General features: G+C 51.4%; 3 protein-coding genes across 17 annotated transcripts in view; 1 reads left to right on the forward strand and 2 right to left on the reverse strand.

Moving 5' to 3' along the window:
• Positions 1–6484, reverse strand: part of LOC134550933 (methyl-CpG-binding domain protein 2-like) — a 33218-nt gene extending 26734 nt beyond the window's left edge. For 7 of the 15 annotated variants that reach the window (XR_010080473.1, XR_010080482.1, XR_010080481.1 and 4 more), the window contains exon 1: positions 6118–6484. Coding sequence is in view for 2 of the 15 variants with exons in the window: in XM_063397878.1 (XP_063253948.1) it covers positions 6118–6457 (340 nt within the window). In the remaining 13 variants the exon portion in view is untranslated. Of the gene's footprint in view, positions 1–2043; positions 3516–4208; positions 4370–4637; positions 4730–6117 lie in introns of those variants that run through there. The other 8 variants (XR_010080483.1, XM_063397880.1, XR_010080480.1 and 5 more) reach the window with 7 other exon arrangements.
• An 86-nt stretch (positions 6485–6570) lies between these two features.
• On the reverse strand, positions 6571–8168 carry LOC134550662 (olfactory receptor 5AU1-like). The gene is given in 2 exon segments (XM_063397393.1): positions 6571–7565; positions 7567–8168. Coding segments are annotated over 2 exon segments (930 nt in total). The 3' UTR covers positions 6571–7237.
• Positions 8169–11874: 3706 nt separating this feature from the next.
• Positions 11875–15638, forward strand: LOC134550938 (olfactory receptor 5B21-like). Its single transcript, XM_063397885.1, has one exon. The coding sequence runs from the start codon at positions 14161–14163 to the stop codon at positions 15148–15150; it is 990 nt and encodes a 329-aa protein (XP_063253955.1). The 5' UTR covers positions 11875–14160; the 3' UTR covers positions 15151–15638.
• Positions 15639–17584: the final 1946 nt, after the last annotated feature.

A 17584-nucleotide genomic window follows, 5' to 3' on the forward strand; every position in this document is an offset into this window, starting at 1 on the left:
CTGCCTAACCTACCCCCACCCCGGGACCCCCTCCTAGCGAGGGGGCCCTTCCTCCCTAGCCCATCCCGGGAACCCCTCTTCCAGAGGGGGCCCTCCCTAGACCCCCTTCCCCCAGGATCCCCCCGAGGAGGGGCCCTCCCTGACCCCCAGCCCCGACCCCCCCGGGGAGCCCCCACTGCGGTGGGGGCAGCCGGAGCCCCGGCGGTGTCGAGCACTCCTTCAGAACCGCCCCGTGCGGGGCTCCAGCGGGGGCAGGGGGCGCCGGCTCCGGCCCTCTGGGCTTTATTCTCCGGCACCCCGAGCCCCGCGGCTGCGGGAGAAAGAGGGAGAGGGGAGAGAGGAGAGGTCAGGGAAGGATGAGGGGGGACAGGGAGAAGGATCGGGGCGGGTTCGGGAGAGGAGGGGCAAGGGAAAGGCCGGGTGGGAGGGGAGAGGGATGATGGACAGAGGAGGGGCAGAGGGATGATGGACAGAGAAAGGGGAGAGGGATGATGGACACAGGAGGGGGAGAGGGGAACAGAGGGGAGTCGGGTTGGGGAGAGGGGAGCGAGAGGGCCGAAAGGAGGGGGGGGTCGGGGATGTGCAGGGGAGAGAGCAGGGGAGGGTGGGGAGCGGGGGAGGGCAGGAGGGGAGCTGGGACGGAAAGGGAGGATATGGGGGAGAAAGAAAGAAGCGGGAGGGGTAGAAATGAGGGGATAAGGGGGGGAACAACGAGGAGGATAAGGGCAGGAGAAAGAGGGGAAAGAAAGAGAGGTAGAGGGAGCCTCGCCGGAGGCGTCCGGCCCGGCCGCAGCCTCCCCGAGCTCTGAGGGAGAAAATGGCGCCGAGAGCGACTTCCGGGAATTAAATCCCCTCGGCCCCGCCCCGCGCAGCCGCACTGGGGCCCCGCGCACCTGAGCTGGGCCAGGCCCTGCCCCTGGAACCGCCCCGGGACCGCTCCGGGACCGCCCCTGGCCCTGCTCCCGCCCATGGCCCCGGCCCTGAACCGACTGCTGGCCCCGCCCCGACACCGCCCCCGAGCCCTCCCCTGAAACCAACCCCGGCCCCGCCCCAGAGCCCCGGGACCGCCCCTGAAGCCGAGCCCGGCCCCGCCCCAGAGGCCGCCCCGGTCCCGCCCAGCCCCGCCCGGGATGGGGCGGGACCATCGCTCCCGGCCCCGCCGCTCTCACCTGGGCCGGACCGGGGCTGCCACCGGCACCGGGGCCTCGGCTCCGGGCCCTGCCGCTGTCTCTGGGGGTCCCGGGCGGTGCCGCCTCTCCCCCGCCGGGCGCGCTGCGGGTCCCGGGCCCGCAGGACCGAGGCGGGCTCGGGGCGGCACCGGCACCGCTCCGGGACGGGCGCTGGGGCCGGGACCCGCCGGGGCTCCGGGCAGCCCCCGGGATCCCGCGCTCGGCCCGCCGGACCGGGCTCCGCTCCAGCCCCGAGCCCCTCCCGGAGCCCGCGCCGAGCCCCGAGCGCGGCCCCGGGGCTCCGCCGCCGGCCCCGCCCGCGGCGCTCCGCCGCTGCTGCGGAGCTCTCCGCGGGGCCGGGGCAGCCCGGCCGGGGCTGTGCCTCGGGCCCCGCTCGGAGCTCGGGGACACAGCCCGGCCCCGGCCGGGAGAGCCCGCCCGGAGCCTGAACGCGGCGCTCGGGCTGGGTTCGAGCGGCCCCAAATGCAGCGCTCAAAGCTCTGCGGGTCAGCCCGGACACGGCTGGCAGAGCCCGGTGCGAGAGCTCCCGCACACAGGACACGGGCTCTGCTCCGAGCCTCCAAATGCAGAACTGGATCTCTCCGAGATCCCAAATGCTGTCTGAGGGACCCTGGTTTCCAGCCCCGAACCAGGGCTCAGTGTCTGTGTCTGCACTTGGCCCAGTGAGCCCAGTTTGAGCCCCAAAACGCAGCCCTGGCTCTCTCTGTGAACACCAAAACTGCACCAGTCCATCGGGTTTGGAGCCCTCAGGAGTGCCCCGGGCCAGGGGCAGAGCCCAGCCGGGCACCAGCAACAGCTCCCTCAGCCCCAGGGGATGGGGAAGAGACCAGAGACAGAAATCCAGTGCAAGGGGTGAGATCAGAACAGTTTAATAATGGAAACCCAAGGCAAATAAAGTAATTTGATATTAATGACAACACATAGTAACAGTAGGAGCAACAAGAGCAGTAAGTACAATAATGAACAGGAGAGAGAGGAAAACCCCTCCACACCCCTTCTTTAACATTATAAATCCAAAATGTAATCCAGAGCACCACAAACTCCCAGTGTGGGGGATTTCCATACTCCTGTTATTTTCTTTGTGTTGCATCCTGGAGATTTGTGGTCTAAGGGAAGCACTGGCTGCACCTCTGGGCAAGGGAAAGGCTCCTGTGCTATTCCCAAAAACACAACTCCTGGAATTAGTGCCCTGGGAGCCCAGGCCAGTCCTCCCAGTGCCTGGGGGTCACCCAGAGGGTCTTCACCAGCACGAGATGAAAATGCCATCCTGGTGCAGTGCATTTCCAGCAGGACTGGACACTCCTGGCCAAGGTGACCAGTCCATGAAAACTGGACCAGTGGCAATCCAAAGGGGATTTTAAGTTGGAGACTTAAAATCAGAAACTCCATTTCTCCAACGTTAAGCACCTCTTGCTTAAACGTTTCCCTGCTGGAGGAGCTCACTTAGTATTTTTACTGACCAGATTGCCAAAGTGAGGGAAACACAACCAGCATTCCCTGAATGCCTCTGTCACTTCCACAGCCATCTGCACCCAGTGGAGGTGGGCAGGAGCCTGCCCAGAACAGCCTCCAGCAGCCTCCAGGGGTGGCATTAACTCCATTCTTCCCAAGGTTTGAGTGATTCTGGCATTATCCCATGTCCCTGGGTGTGCAGAAACCCCAGAGCTCCAGGACTCCAGGACTGCAGGCAGGTGTTTTCCCTGCTCAGCTTTTCGGGATATGGCTGAAGGGCCCTTCCCTGTCAGCTCTGGGAGTTGTCCCTGCCACAGACCCCGCTGTGACCTGGCCCTGCTGGAGCCAATTCCCTGCCACGGCCACAGCCTGCAGGAAAACGGGAAAGAGCCCAGCGGGCCCCAGCTCCAGCCAGGAATGGCTCACACAGGCTGTGGGTGCTCCTCCTGCTCTGAAGGGAGCTGGGATGAGCCCAATTCCCAGGGCCTGGGCAGAGGCTCCCTGTGGAGCAGCAACACTTCAGTTCTTCAGCCAAGGCCTTTTCCTGGGGCTCTGGGGCACGGGATGAGCCACACATTTGTCCCTCCCTTATTTCTCACACACTCCCAGACTGAGGTCCTGCTCTTTTTGCCCTCCCTCAGGGGCTGCAATTGCCAGTGGGATTTCCCACTTTTCAGCAGACCAGGGATAATTCTCCAGTGTCTCCAGGAAATTTCCAGACCTGACCCATTCCTGAGTACAGAATTCCCTCAGGACAAGGGAAGAATAAAGGTGTTAGCACTTACCATCTTTAATTTTCCTTTCCCAAAACAACTTGCTCTGGCTCTTTCCATCTCAAAAGGTTCCTTGTCTTTGTTTCAGCCTTAGAGGATTCTGTAAGGAAATTTCACACCCACAAATCAAAATCCCAAACCCAGAGGATTGTCCATAAAAGTGGAGCAGTGTTGGCTGCTCCAGTGAACTTCCTCCATGTGCACAACTTAAAAACCATGACACAACTTCATAATTACCTTGAGCTTGTGTTGTAACAATGGAAAACTGATTTTCCATGTCCAGAGGCAAGAGATTGTCCTGGTCAGGCTGTGAGACCCTAGGCTGCTCATTGATCTGGGGCTGTGACTGGGATTCCAGCAGGGATTGAGCCCTGTGTGTGCAAACCCAGCGTGGCCTGGGCAGGTTCTCACTGGGGGAAGCTCTCGCTTTGTTCTTGGGCAATAAAGAGTACTCCAGAGTTTTTCTCTGGAGTATTAAACAAAGAGCGAGGCCTTGTCCTTAATCCAATTACCACAGGGCAGCAAATGACTGTTTCTTGTTTACCAGCTAGGAACAAAACTGGGAGCAGCACTGACAAGGTTGGGAGCTGCTGCTTCACCACACGGTGTCAGCAACAGAGAGAAAGCACAAAATGTGTATCCAAAAACAAGGATAAAATGATTCCTCCTGCTTTTAGTGGGACCAGGGCTGATTCTGCCCTGGAATGACAAAGAACTTCTCCCTCAGACCCCCAGACACCCCTCAAAAAGCCAAAGTGCAACAGGGAAGGAAGGAAAGGCCCCTCTGCCTCACCTGCTGGGAACAGCCCAGGTCCTGCTGCTCCTGGGGACTGGGAATGTGTCCGGAGCCAAAAGCTCCTTCCCAGGCTGGAGGGCCTTTCCTAAAGCACCTCCTCTGGTTCACATCCTGCTGGGTTTCCCCTTTCTTGGGAAAGGAGGGACTTCATCTAGAGCCTGGAGAAGAAGGAAACAAGGAAGCTCAGCCCAGGAGTGTTCAGATGAGCCACGGGGGACACAGAAGCCGTGCAGGGATTTCTGCCCCAGGGGTCACTTCCTTCAAACCCAATGCAAACTCTCTAAAATGCCCATTCCACAAATCTCTCCTGAGGTACATGAGAACCCGAAAAAGAAAATGGAATCACACCCTTTGTTCCTTTGGCCTAACACCCCAAATTCCAACGGGACACACAAGTCCCTCTCCTTGGAAGGCAGCGTCTCCTACCTGGAGCTGTGCCTCCCCCAGCCTTTGGTGGCCGCTGTCTCCATCCTCCCACTCCTCCTCCTCTTCCTCCTGGGCACGGCTGCCTCCTCCCCCTGCGGAGCAAGCACAGGGACAGTCCCAGCCTGCTCACCCCAAACCTGGGCAGCAGGGACGGGCTGGAGGCGCCCTCTGCACGCTCCCCCCTCTGCCTGGTGCCACCCCTGCTCCACGCCCACTCCTGGTCCTGCCCTGGCATCTCCTCGAGCGGGATGGGAAACCACAAACGTTGGCTCTGCTGGGCTGGGACATCAGAGACTGCCCCGAGGCCGTGGGCAAAGCTCCTGTCCCACATCCTCTGCCTCCCAAAGCCCTGCTGGGCTGGGCACAGCAAAGGGAACGGCTCAGCTCCTGCTGAGAATTCCCTCCTGTGCCCATAAACCCAGGGAAATCGTGGCTGCTCCAGCCCTGCAAGTGTCCAAGGCCAGGCTGGACAGGGCTTGGAGCAGCCTAGAATAGTGGACGGTGTCCCTGGACTCAACTCAGCAGTTTCTGGGTTTTCCTATGGCTGTGCTTGTATTGCTGTTGCCTGAGCATTTTGAACACTGGTTCCTGCCTAAATTACAAAAATTAGCATTTTCAGTCACATTCCATTTATTTGCCTTTCCCATTTTTACTTCTGTGACATTCATTATTGTTGCTGCAAGAGAAATAAACAGGAGTGGAAATTTGAGAAACAGATGGCAAAAAAAGGCTTTTGTGGTACCTTTTTCTTGAGAAATCAATTCTATTTTCGAAACAGAACTTCAGTTTCAATGAGAGCAAGAGATATAAATCCACTTGGAGGGACATAAGAGAGAAATCCTCCACTTGGAGGGCCTATTGGGTCTGACCCATCTGGGCAGGTACAGGAAAAGACCTCGGGAGCTCCCGGGGTCTGCGGAATGAGGGTAGTGCAAGGACCAGCACAGGATCCGAGCCCTGCACGGCTCATCCTGGGAGGAATGAGCCCAAATCCCACCTAAGGACATTCCCCAGGGTATCCTCCTTCGGGAAAACGCGAGTGCCTCCAGATCCTGACATCTCTGCATAGTTAAGGAAAACTCAGAACTCCCCAAAACTGTGTCATCCCAAACGGTGTTCCCTCCTGAAAACCAGAAACCAAGGAAAACACCCGGGAAGGAAAGCTGCTGGAACAGCTCAGATTTCACACATGGATTTTACAATCCGTTATATCCCGTCTGGGACTTCCCCCACCTTCACTACTGATTGGTTGACTTTCACCTCAGAGCACTCATTCTCTTCCCCGCACTTTAACTCACATTTTACCCCCAGATACTCATTTTGCCCCTTAAAGAATCCGCCCCGGAACGACGCCCCGTTCCCCGCCGGGGCTGTCCCCATTCCCGGCTCGGGGCTGTCCCCTTTCCCCGCCGGGGGTGTCCCCCATTCCCCGTTCGGGGCTGTCCCCGTTCCCCCGGCCCTGTCCCCGGTCCCCGCTCACCTCCGAGCCCGCCGCAGTCTCCCCCGCTGTCCCCGGCCCGGCCCCGCCGCTCCCCGGGCTCCGCCATTGCCGCTCCCGCTCCGCGCCTGCGCTCCCGGCACAGCGGCCGCGGGTCCTGCCGGGAGCACAACCGGGAGCGGCCCCGGCCGAGGGCCCCGCGGCCCCGCCCGGCCCGTCCCCGTCGCTGTCCCGGTCCAGCTCCGTGTCCCGGTCCCGGTGCCGGCGGAGCCGCGGGAAGCGCCCGCAGCGCTCGCAGCTGCAGCCCCGGCTGTGCCCACAAGGCGGCAGCACTGAGGGCGTAGCGGCCACCGCGCATGCGCAGCGTTTGTAGGGTGCCCATGAACCCCAATTTCAGTCCCAGCCTAAATCCCGGATTCGGCTGTTCCAGCGGGAGGAGGGAGAAAGAACTCCGCGTACACAGAGCTGTTTCTAGGTCCTTCATACTGATCATCTTGTCTTACCTTTTCAAGCCCTTTATTGTTTCATTTATATACACAAACGTTGTATTTTTATTTCCAAACACTACAGATCCATATGCGGAGTTTCTTACAGTCTAAAATCCTGACTATAACACAGCAGATACGGGGGCTTATTTTTAGACAATTTATATATAAATTAAGATTATTTCTCAATAGATAGAAAATGAAAATCTTTGCAGTTTAAAGTATTTTACACACAAACCACTCACGAATTTTGAGGCATTTTTTGGGCTATAACCTCCCTTGGGTTTTGGGGGGGACCCCGTCTGACCCCCCTCATCCCTCACTCACCCACTCCCCATCCACAGACATTAGGGTGTCCCAAGTGACAACATCACCCCCTGGACTCCCCCATCTCCCTTTCCCTCTCCATCAGAGAAGGCACAAAACGAGTCCAAGTGCCCTGGCCAGCAGCTCGGTGCTTCCATAAAAGCACTTTCCACATGGACACCCCCCAAAAAAGGGGGAGAAATCAAGAGAGGGCAGAGCAGCCCCCCAAAGGGTTGGAGTCTCCCCAGCTCCTGTGCTGGTACCTCATCTCCCACCCAGGCTCTGCTCTGCCACGTTCCCCCTCCGTTCCTGCGCTCCGGACAATGCCAGGAGATGTCTCATCCCTTCCCTGCGTTGCTGCTGCAGGGAGATCACAGCACCAGTCGCTTGAAAGATGAGTCCAGATTACGACCCTGGAATCCTGAGGGTCTGCTACCCAACCTCTCTTCCCGAGGGTCCGAAATCCAACACCCTTCACCACGGCGGGGTTGTCCTCTCCTTTCAGCTGAGCGGGAGCCACGGATGGACCAGGCAGTGAGGATCCTGCTTGGTGCTTCCCGCACGGCGTTCCTCACGTCCGCCTTCCTACGGCTGTACACGAACGGGCTCAGCACGGGGACGGTGACGGAATCCAGCGGGGAGATGAACTTGTCCTGCTCCAGGACAGCGCGCAGGTACGTGAGGATGGAGGCTGCTGTGGCGCGGGACGGTGGCAAGGACGGATGAGGAGGACACCAGGGTGAAGGCCGTGGTGCTCAGCACGTTGAGCCCCACCACGGCCTCGCTGGCGCGGGTGTCGGAGCAGGACAGGGCCGGCAGTGGGGCCCCGTCACAAAAAAAGCGCTCGGTGGCCCGGGAGCGGCGGAATGGGGTGTGGAATATGGAAACCGTGTGGAGAGTGGAGCTGAGCTCTCCAGCCAGGTGGGTCCCGGCCAACATCCCAGCACAAATCCTCTGGGACACGGGCACGGAGTCAAGCAGAGGCCTGCAGATGTTGTAGGCCATGGAAACCAGCATGTGGCACTTGGTGGTGGCCCAGGTGGCAAAGGAGAAGAGCTGGGTGATGCATCTCGTGAAGGAAATCACCTTTTTCTCCACCAAAAAACCCCTCAGACTCTGGGGAATGGTGGTGGAGGAGTGGCAGATGTCCAACAAGTGGCTCAGGAAGAAGTACATGGGGGTGTGGAGGCATGGATCGATCTGGATCAACACAATGACTCCCAGATTTCCTAGGAGAGTGACCACATAGAGGGCAAGGAACAAGACAAAGAACATCAAAACAAGGAACACGACAAAGAACATCACCTGTGGGTCTGCTCAGGTGGTGAAGCCCAGGAGAACAAATTCAGATGCAAACATTTTCTCCAGCCATAGTGAATATTTTATATATGCAGTTCAGCTGCTTTCTGTCTTTAGATTGAAGTGTTTCATGCACATCAATCCATTGATAATGGTAAGAATGTCAATTTTTGTCAAGGAGTTACAAAACCTTCAGTCAGTAAAAGGTAAATTCTCATTGAAAGAGGAAAAACCACAAGTTCCTAGCACCAGTATCTCTGTTCAGCCAATGTGTTTGGAAGCAGGGGCATATTTAAGAAGGGAAATACCATACCAAAATAAATAAATCATAAATAAGTTACAAGGTTTCCTCCTAGTTTTTCTTAATCCACTTACACGTGGAATGCCATGATTTTTGTGATAATTCCTGGGAAAAATGGAATTATCTTTCATATTTTGGCAATTCCCTATCCAGTCTGAGCACTTGAAGAATAAATGCCTGCTCCCTGTATCCCAGGAAGAGATTTTCTAGGTGAAAGCATTGGAAAATGGGACTTCTCTTAGTGTATTTTTTCCTGGTCTAGGAATAGGAGCTAGGATTTGTCTTACCTCACTTTGCTTTAGTTACAATTCTTGATGTGGAAGTAAAAGATAAATTTATGTTCCATCTTGATGTTCACCAGGAAGAGATCAGCAGCTCCTAAAACCCCACTCTAGAACAGATAGAATAAACAAATATGGATTTTTCTCCTGGATAATCACAGCTTGACAGAGTTACACCAGAGAGTAAACCAAGAGTAGGCACTGCTGGCTCCTGACAAATGGATCCAAACTTGGAAATCCTCATTATTGCATGACCCTTGGTTGGAGGGCTGAGTTTCACCCCCAAAACCTGACATCTTTCAGGTGTTCCATGATCTCCTGGAGTTATTAAGGAGGATTTAGAGCTGCTTTTCATCACCCACATGGAGATGCCAGAGGTGTTAAAAATAAGGAAAACCAATTATTTTTGGGGCTGAATTGCCCCCCAGAGGAAAATCCACCTGCTGCCATCAGAGAATTGACCTTGATTTCTTACTTAACTGAACTCCAGCCTCACTTTTCCTTACTCAACCAATGAACTTTACTTTGTGTGTCAGATCAGACACCTGGAATGGAAATAAATTCAATTAAAACCCATGGGTTATATTTTATTCCTGCTGAGAAGCAGGGGGTTGGTGTGGAATAACTAATAGAGTGTTCATCCTTGTCCTCCTGTGGTGAGGATCTCTGTTATGGCACCCAAATTCCATAAAATCTCTGGGCAAAGCAGTAGAAGAGTTTCCAATGAGCTGCCCCAGGATTCACCAAGCTTACCCCATCCAGCCTGGCCTTAAACACTTCCAGGGATGGGGCAGCCACAGCTTCTCTGGGAAATCCATTCCAGGGCCTCAGCACCCTCTCAGGGAAGAATTTCTTCCTCCTATCCCATCTAACCCCACCTGGAGGATTCAGACAACCTGAAACATCAGCTGAAAATTGTCCTAAGACAAAAATAAAGTGCAGTTTAAAGCATCATTTCCAAATGTGAGGAGAACTTCAAACACCCAGTATTTTCACCAAACTCAGGAGCTGATGCTTGGAAAATAAAATATCCAGGTGGGATCAGCCACATCGTGCCATTGTTTTATTTCTCAGTTTTCTGAGCAGGAACACTTTGCTACCCAAGGCTTACAGGAAAAAAGGAGGTTTTATGTAAAATAAAAAGGAGATCACGTTCCCAGCGATGTCCAATAGTAGATGATGATGACATACAGAAAATACTGTTTTTTGAACCTTTTTCCCCTTCCAGTTGTCCATTTCATTCCTTAAAAGGATTGTTATGGCTCTTGGGATTGACAGTGGAGCACCATGGTGCACTAAAGGAACAAAAATAAATTGTTCATTTAAAACCAGGAATTAAATTAATTTAGAAGTAGATGAAATGCAACTTTTTACAAGGAATGGGTTTTATTGACAACAAAAACCAGGTTGATTTGTCATCCTTGCCAGCATCAAATTTTCATCCAGAATGGGGAGAAATGAGGGAGCTGCAATTTCTGTCAGGAGTTATTTCTTGCCTAGAAATTGTACTTTAAAAATAATTATCACCCTTCATTTTTTAATTTCAGGTGTTCAGGTTTTTTGTTGCTTTGCTTTGTTATTTTTCAGTCCCTTCTCCCCAGTGCCAAGGTGCAAATCTCTGGATATAAACTCCACTGGTAATATTCCTGACTGTTTTTAGCACACCACCAGGGGCATAAAGTGGAAAGCTAATTAGAGCTTTGTTTGAAGGTTTTGAGAAGCAGAAATTGGGGGTGGAAAAAGGACAGGGCACAAGTGACTTGTTCAATTGAACCTGGAAATTTACCGTTTCCAAATGTAGAGCTATTTATTAATTAATTAATTGACTTGGCTTATGGGTGATATCTCATTATCTCCAAACTGCGTTAAAACTGCAAATTAATCCATTTAGAATGTTGTCCTTCCATCTTTCCTAGAAAAGGAAAGCTGCCTTTTTGATGGGAGCTGCCTCCTTGATCCATCCCAGAAATCACAGAAGTCTGGAATGTCTCATGTGTTAAACCCCCGTAACCTTTGTGCAGGGGATCCTGACACCTTTCACACAACCCTGGGATGGTTTGGGATGGGACGGACCTTAAGGATCATCCACTTCCACCCCACTGCCATGGGCAGGGCCACCTTCCACTAGCCCAGGGTGCTCCAAGCCCCATATCTGTAAATATAAATGGATATAAATGTATAACTTGCTATCCTAGGAGATGCCAGGCATCTCCTAGATGTCCATTCTGATCCAAAATTATAAATATCTATTAAAATCCAATATCAAATGTACATTATCCCATATAAAAATGCAAAACATTCTTGGGTTAAATGTGTGCACCAACACCCACATGTTACTGGATTTTCCTCTCCCTCACAAACCTCCATGAATCCCACTTCGTTTCCAGCTGAAAACAAGGTATGGATGAGAGCCCTGGCATGAGGGAGGGAAACAAAGAGCCAGAATTCCCTGTCCCTGATAACACAACAAATCAGAATAAAAGGATTAAAGACAAAAATCCAAATCATACCTCACCAGAGGAGCATTGGGATCAGAAGGTTCATTGAGGAAACCTCTCCATCAGCAAAACATCCTTTAATAGAAATATTATTTAATTTTTATAGTGAATATCACTTTATTTCAGGGTCAGTGGGTGGGTTTGTGCCAGGTATCCATTGCAAACATCTTAGGCTGTCCTGGACGGATCCCTGGAGCAGCCAGCTGGGATTACAGGGAGTGAGGGCTGATCCAAACCTCCAGGTAAGGAATGAGCCCAAAAGGCTTCCAGGCTACTCCTGATTTAGCACCAGGGGGTCTGTGCAGGACCCACCTGTCAGAACATGATCCAGAGTCCATGAAACCTTCTTCTTCTGCTCCAGGTATTCCTAGGAATATCAGCTGCCTACAAAGTACAGTTCAGATCCACAGATGGGATTTATCTGTCAGTTATCAATAACACATCCTGTGCTATCTTAGGTGGAATTAGAGGGATCAAGAGACTCCAGGTAGGCTGGAAGAGGTTGTGCCATGTCCAAAGGAGACCCACACAGGGTCACAGAATCCTGGAATTGTTTGGGTTGGAAGGGGCCCTAAAGATCATCCGGCTCGTGCTGATGTTTTGGTTGGGTGTAGCTCTGCAAACAACAACATTTTAACATCAGTGCTGGAGTTTGGTGAGTTTTATACCCAAATTTCACCACTGACTCCCATTAGTTCCTGCTTTATTCCCAATCCCGCAGGCACAACTTCAAACATCCCCTCTTTTCTCAAAATAATAAATAAAACCAGGAAATCCAGTTATTTCCATGAGAAACTTTTAATACTTAGAAAAGAACAACCAAGACAGCAAAACAACTTGTAAAAGAAGATCAATAATTATCAGGTAATTAAGTATAAACCTTTGAACTGTTTATCACCATATCCTTCCTCTGCCATTGTGCATTTTCCAAGAAAAATGGCAATTTTTGCTTTCATGACCATTTCTGCTCCATTTCTTGGGCATTGACCCAAATCAGATCTATTTCATCTTTTTCCAGGACTGTGTGGCAACAAACCACCACTGACTTCCCCAAAACCTTATTTTTCCACCTTCCAGCTTGCTTCATAAATCAGAACCAGATTTATTCCAAGCCTCCTGATGTTCTCTGAGCCAAGACTCCAAACCACCAGGTGAGCTGGTGACAATGAGGCAGGTCCAAGGTTGACCTAAATCCTATATTTTTTAATTGATCCATTATTTATTTTAATTATTAATCTTGTCTATCAATATATATTATATATCATTCACACTGGATAAAGTTCACATTGATATATTCATGTTTTATACCTTTCTGAGCTCCAGCAGGCTGAAACATCCAAAAACCAACTCAATCTCTGGCCAGGGCTGGATCAGTGATCAAGACAAGGTGTAGATTAAAGGGATCCAAGCATGTGCACATGTTGTTAAACTGGCAACCAGGACTTCTCCAGTGTAACTCCAGAGGGGAACAACCTCCTTGAGCTGAGCTTAAATAGAGTTTGAGGGTCAAGGTGTGGCTGGAGCCCCAGATGGGGTGATTAATGCAAATTAGTTCACTCTGGGACAATCAGTCACTGTCTGAAAGTGCCCAGAGCCACCTGCTCAGCTGTGGACATCTGGGATGCAGGTACCTCAACGAGGATAATCCCATCCTTGAAGGAAAACTGGGCTGTCTGGTGTCCACGGAGAGCAGCTCCAGAGCCAGAGGTGCTTTGTGTGACCCCTGGGGACCCTCTGGTCACTGGTCATTGCTGGTGCCGTGTGTCCATGTGACGTGGTGGCTCATCCACGTGATGCATTTGAGATCCCTGAAGTACAATGGATTTTAGAATTCCATTCTCCCCCTCTTTTCTTTGTTTATTTGCTGTGCCATGAGGAGCCCTGAGGGCTTTGTCCCAGGAGAGCAGAGGGAACATATTTACAGCCCTGTCACCTACATGCTTAGAGCTGGAGTCAGGGAAGGAGCACATCCTTCTCCACATCAGCCTGGATGTTCTCTGCTGCATTTGGGACAAACCCTTGGCTCCCACACTGCAGTGAGGGCACAGGAGGAGCTGTAAATCCAAGAGAAAGAAGTTGACTTTCTTCTTCATGTCCTCATATCCTCTTTTTTTGGGGCTGTGTTGGAAAACAGCCTTCCAAAAGCAGAATTTTTTATCATAAACAGGAGTAATGGCTTCTGAAAATTGGTTTTTGTTTTTCTTAGGCAGCTAAAGCAAGATAAACAGATTTATGGAAGTGTTAAGGACAAGTCTTATTTAGTTATAAAGAATTCTCAGCAGAATGCAGTTGGTAACAAATCAGCCTCTGGAATTGGATTGCTTTAAAATTAATTTCCATTCCATGTAAGTTTTATCTTAATTCCCATGGATTTTGGATGTTTCAGCCTGCTGGAGCTCAGAAAGGTAAAAATGTGTTTTTTATTCACTGTGGGTGAATATAACAGTTTGATGGACTGGATTAATAATTAAAAGCCAAGGGAAAATATTCTTAATGTGGTGTAATCTGGGATTTCACTGGCACTGGGACTTTCTCCCACTCCGGGTTTATATTATCTCCAGTGAGATTCCTCCAAGGTGTCTTCTGAAACAATTTTCTTTCAAACCAAAAGGGAATAAATATCTGATTATCTTCTTCATTCTTAATTAACATGTGCCAGAATAAATCCATAATTTTAGGTATCCAAGCACAGAAAAGCAAACTTGCCATTTGTATTTCTTCAAGCTCCATGTTCTTTTCTAGGCAACTGATAAATAAAAAAGTATAGAATTTATGTTTGGAAAATACATGGAATATCTCAAAGTATGGCAATTTAAATGGTGATTGACTGGAGTTAAATATGAAAGACAGTAGAATTCTGGGTTTTACCATTTTGATGTATTTCTTCCCTTTGCCTCAGCAGGTAAAACTCAGACATGGGAGGAAACCACACACAGCCCAACTTCATCCTCCTGGGAATTACAAACACTCCCTGGGCACAGGCCCCTCTTTTTTGGCTCTTTCTGTTGATTTATGTGGTCACTTTGGTGGGGAACATGGGGCTGATGGTCTTGGTTTGGGTGGCTCCAAGCCTCCACACCCCCATGTACTTCTTCCTCACCCACCTTTCCCTGGCCGACGTCTGCTATTCCACCGTCATCTCCCCCACAACGCTCACGGGTCTGTTATTTGGGAATAAAACCATTTCCTGGGCTGGCTGCGTGACTCAGTTCCACCTCTTCGCCCTCTTTGCCACGGCCGAGTGTCACCTCCTGGCCTCCATGGCCTATGACCGGCACGTGGCCGTGTGCCACCCCCTGAGGTATGTCACCATCGTGTCCCCCCGGGCCCGCTGGCAGCTGGTGGCCTGGTCCTACCTCGTGGCCTCCCTCAGCGCCCTCATCTACACCGGCTGCACGTTTGGGGGCTCCTTCTGCGGGCCCCGCCATGTCGACCACTTCTTCTGCGACGCCAGCGCCGTGCTGAGGCTGGCGTGCTCCGACACGCGCGGCAGGGAGGCCGCCATCCTCGCCCTGGTCAGCGCCAACGGGCTGGGCACCGCCGCGGCCATCCTGCTCTCCTACGGCCGCATCCTCCGCGCCGTCCTGGGGCTGCGCTGGGCGCCCGGCAGGGCCAGAGCCTTCCACACCTGCGCCGCCCACCTGGCGTCCGTGTCCGTGTTCTACGGCACCCTGTTCTTCGTGTACCTGCAGCCGGCGTCGCGGCACGGCAGCCGGGACAAGGTGGCCTCTGTCTTCTACACCGTGGTCAGCCCCATGCTCAACCCCTTCATCTACAGCCTGAGGAACAAGGAGGTGAAGGCGGCGCTGGGGAAGTGCAGGATGTTGAACTTCTGCCGGCGTCTGAGGGGTGCAGCTCATGGCGTCAGGGAATCCTGGGATGGTTTGGGTTGGAAGGGGCCTTAAGGATCATCTGGTCCTACACGCCATGGGCAGGGACACCTTCCTTAGACCAGGCTGCTCCACACCCCATCCTACCTGTCCTGGAACTCTTCCAGGGATCCAGGGCAGCCACAGCTTCTCTGGGCAACCTGTGCCAGGCCTCCCCCACCCTCACAGGGAAGGATTTCTTCCCAGAATCCCATCTAAACCTACTCTCAGCTTAAAGCCATTCCCTGTTGTCCTGCCGCTCCATGCCCTTGTGGCAGCAAACTGTTCCTCTAAAGCAAGAATAAAAAAATAAAATTGCTTGGATTTTTCCCTGATCCTCACAATGTTATATTGGTTGTTCCACAGTTCACAAAACTCAATTACAATATTTACCCTGGTGAAACAGACCTCAACAGTCACATCTTCCTGGGAAAGAAACAGGAGTGGGAGCCTCAAACTTGAATTCCCTTTGTGGCCACGACACTGTCAGAAGAAATCACACAGAATTATTCCAGGGCATTATTCCAATTCTCTCAGCAAGAGCAAATCACAGTTTTATTGGTTTATAAGTTATTTTGGACTGATAAATATGTATTTTTCATGCAAGATTATTGTCCTTTTCCCTAAACTCCAATAAAATTCCTCATTGTTACCTGTGAGTTATTTATTAGAGCCAAGCTGCTGGGGTGGGAGGGAGCATTAGGGAAGAATAGGAATATTTTTAAATTCGATAGATAAATGAATAAGAGAAAATACTTTAAAAGTGCATTTTTTTCTGACTTAGAGGGATAAAAAGCTGATGTGAGTCAGGATCTCAAGATACACCTTGGAATATCAAAGGAAATACAAGTGTCCAAATGACAAAACACATAATGAAAACCTAGCAGGTGCATTTCACCCAAACTTTAAGAACATGACCTGGTTTCCATAGGTGAAAGAATCTTCAACACCTGATCTGTGGATGGTTGGGAGCTGTTTGGATCTGGAAAAGACCCTAAAAATGCCAAAAACAACAGTTCTCCAAATTATGGCTCAATAAAGAAGGTACAGGACAGCCACAGCAATGGGGAGAGACCAACAGTCCTTCATTTTTCCTGGCAAGCACTAATAATGGAAAAGAAATTCCTAATTTCTACTAATCCTGACAAATTTGGAAGGACATTTGTTGTTTTTGAGGGCAAACTGGGTGCAATCCTGCAACTTTCTTTTACAATTCAGGTGGTCTGGAAAAGCTCAGCAGACACTTCCCCCTCTTTCCCATGTTCCTCACTTTGTTTGTCCCTCACCTGTAGACACATTTTTGGGATGGGATGAGTTCAGATACTGCAGAGGGATAAGCCTTGACTGCGGCAGGGAAAGGTGGAGGCAGAAAACTTTTCCCTTCGGCGTTGTGTTGTGTTCTGAGGAGTTACATGAGAATTCACTTCCATTTGAAAAGTAAATGGAAAGTGAGCAGCCTCCTTGTTCTCTAGGAAAAAGAATAACAACAGGAGAGGAGATGTTTTAGGTCTGGGGGGAAGTGGGAAAGGTGGATTTGGACCTGGATGAAGAAGTTGGAATTGACAGAATTAAATGATAAAGGGCTTGGCAAGACAGAGACTTCTGATATCAAAGTTGGGTGGGAAGGGACTCTAAAGCTCATCCCATTCCAAACCCCTGCCATAGGCAGGGACACCTTCCACCACACCAAGGCCTGTCCAACCTGACCCTGGACACTTCCAGGGACAGGGCAGCCACAGCTTCTCTGGGCAAACTGAGCCAGGGCCTCAGCACCCTCCCAGGGAAGGATTTCTTTCCTATATCCAGAGTAAACCCACTCTCCTTCAGTTCAAGATTTTCAGGTCTAAATGAAGAATTGAGAAAGCCCACCAGCAAGTCTGAGCTCCAGGGTCCCACCATACAGGTGCTCACAGCTATTTCCACCACAAGGGATGCTGCTCCCATTCCCAGAGCAAAAAGTGGTCCTGGGAGACCAAACACCCTTCAGGGGATCATCAGCTTAACAAGATCTTCTGGGCTTTGCCAAGAAACTTCTTAATGTGGAAACTTCTTAATCATGGAACTTCTCAGATGGCTTTTTTAACAATTTCTTTCATTCTTCTTAATGAGCCATGAGAGACTAATTAGCAAAGGAAAACAAGGAAGAAACTTTCTTCCTTGTTAAAGACAAAGTGAACTTCTCCAGTGGCTTTGTTTGTCAGATCCAGGCCCTGGAGCCAAAAAGCTGGATGGGTTGTGGACTCTAAACACAGTCCCACGTGTTGGCATGGGACTGTGTTTAGAGACCTTAAATCTCATCCCATTCCACCCCCTGCCATGGGCAGGGACACCTTCCACTATCCCCGGCTGCTCCAAGCCCTGCCCAGCCTGGCCTTGGACACTTCCAGGGATGGGGCAGCCACAGCTTTCCCAGGAAACCTGTGTCAGGGTCTGCCCATCCTCACAAGGAAGAATTTCTTCCCCATACCCA

Source organism: Prinia subflava, chromosome 5 (genome assembly GCF_021018805.1).
Source record: "Prinia subflava isolate CZ2003 ecotype Zambia chromosome 5, Cam_Psub_1.2, whole genome shotgun sequence".
Taxonomy (NCBI): domain Eukaryota; kingdom Metazoa; phylum Chordata; class Aves; order Passeriformes; family Cisticolidae; genus Prinia; species Prinia subflava.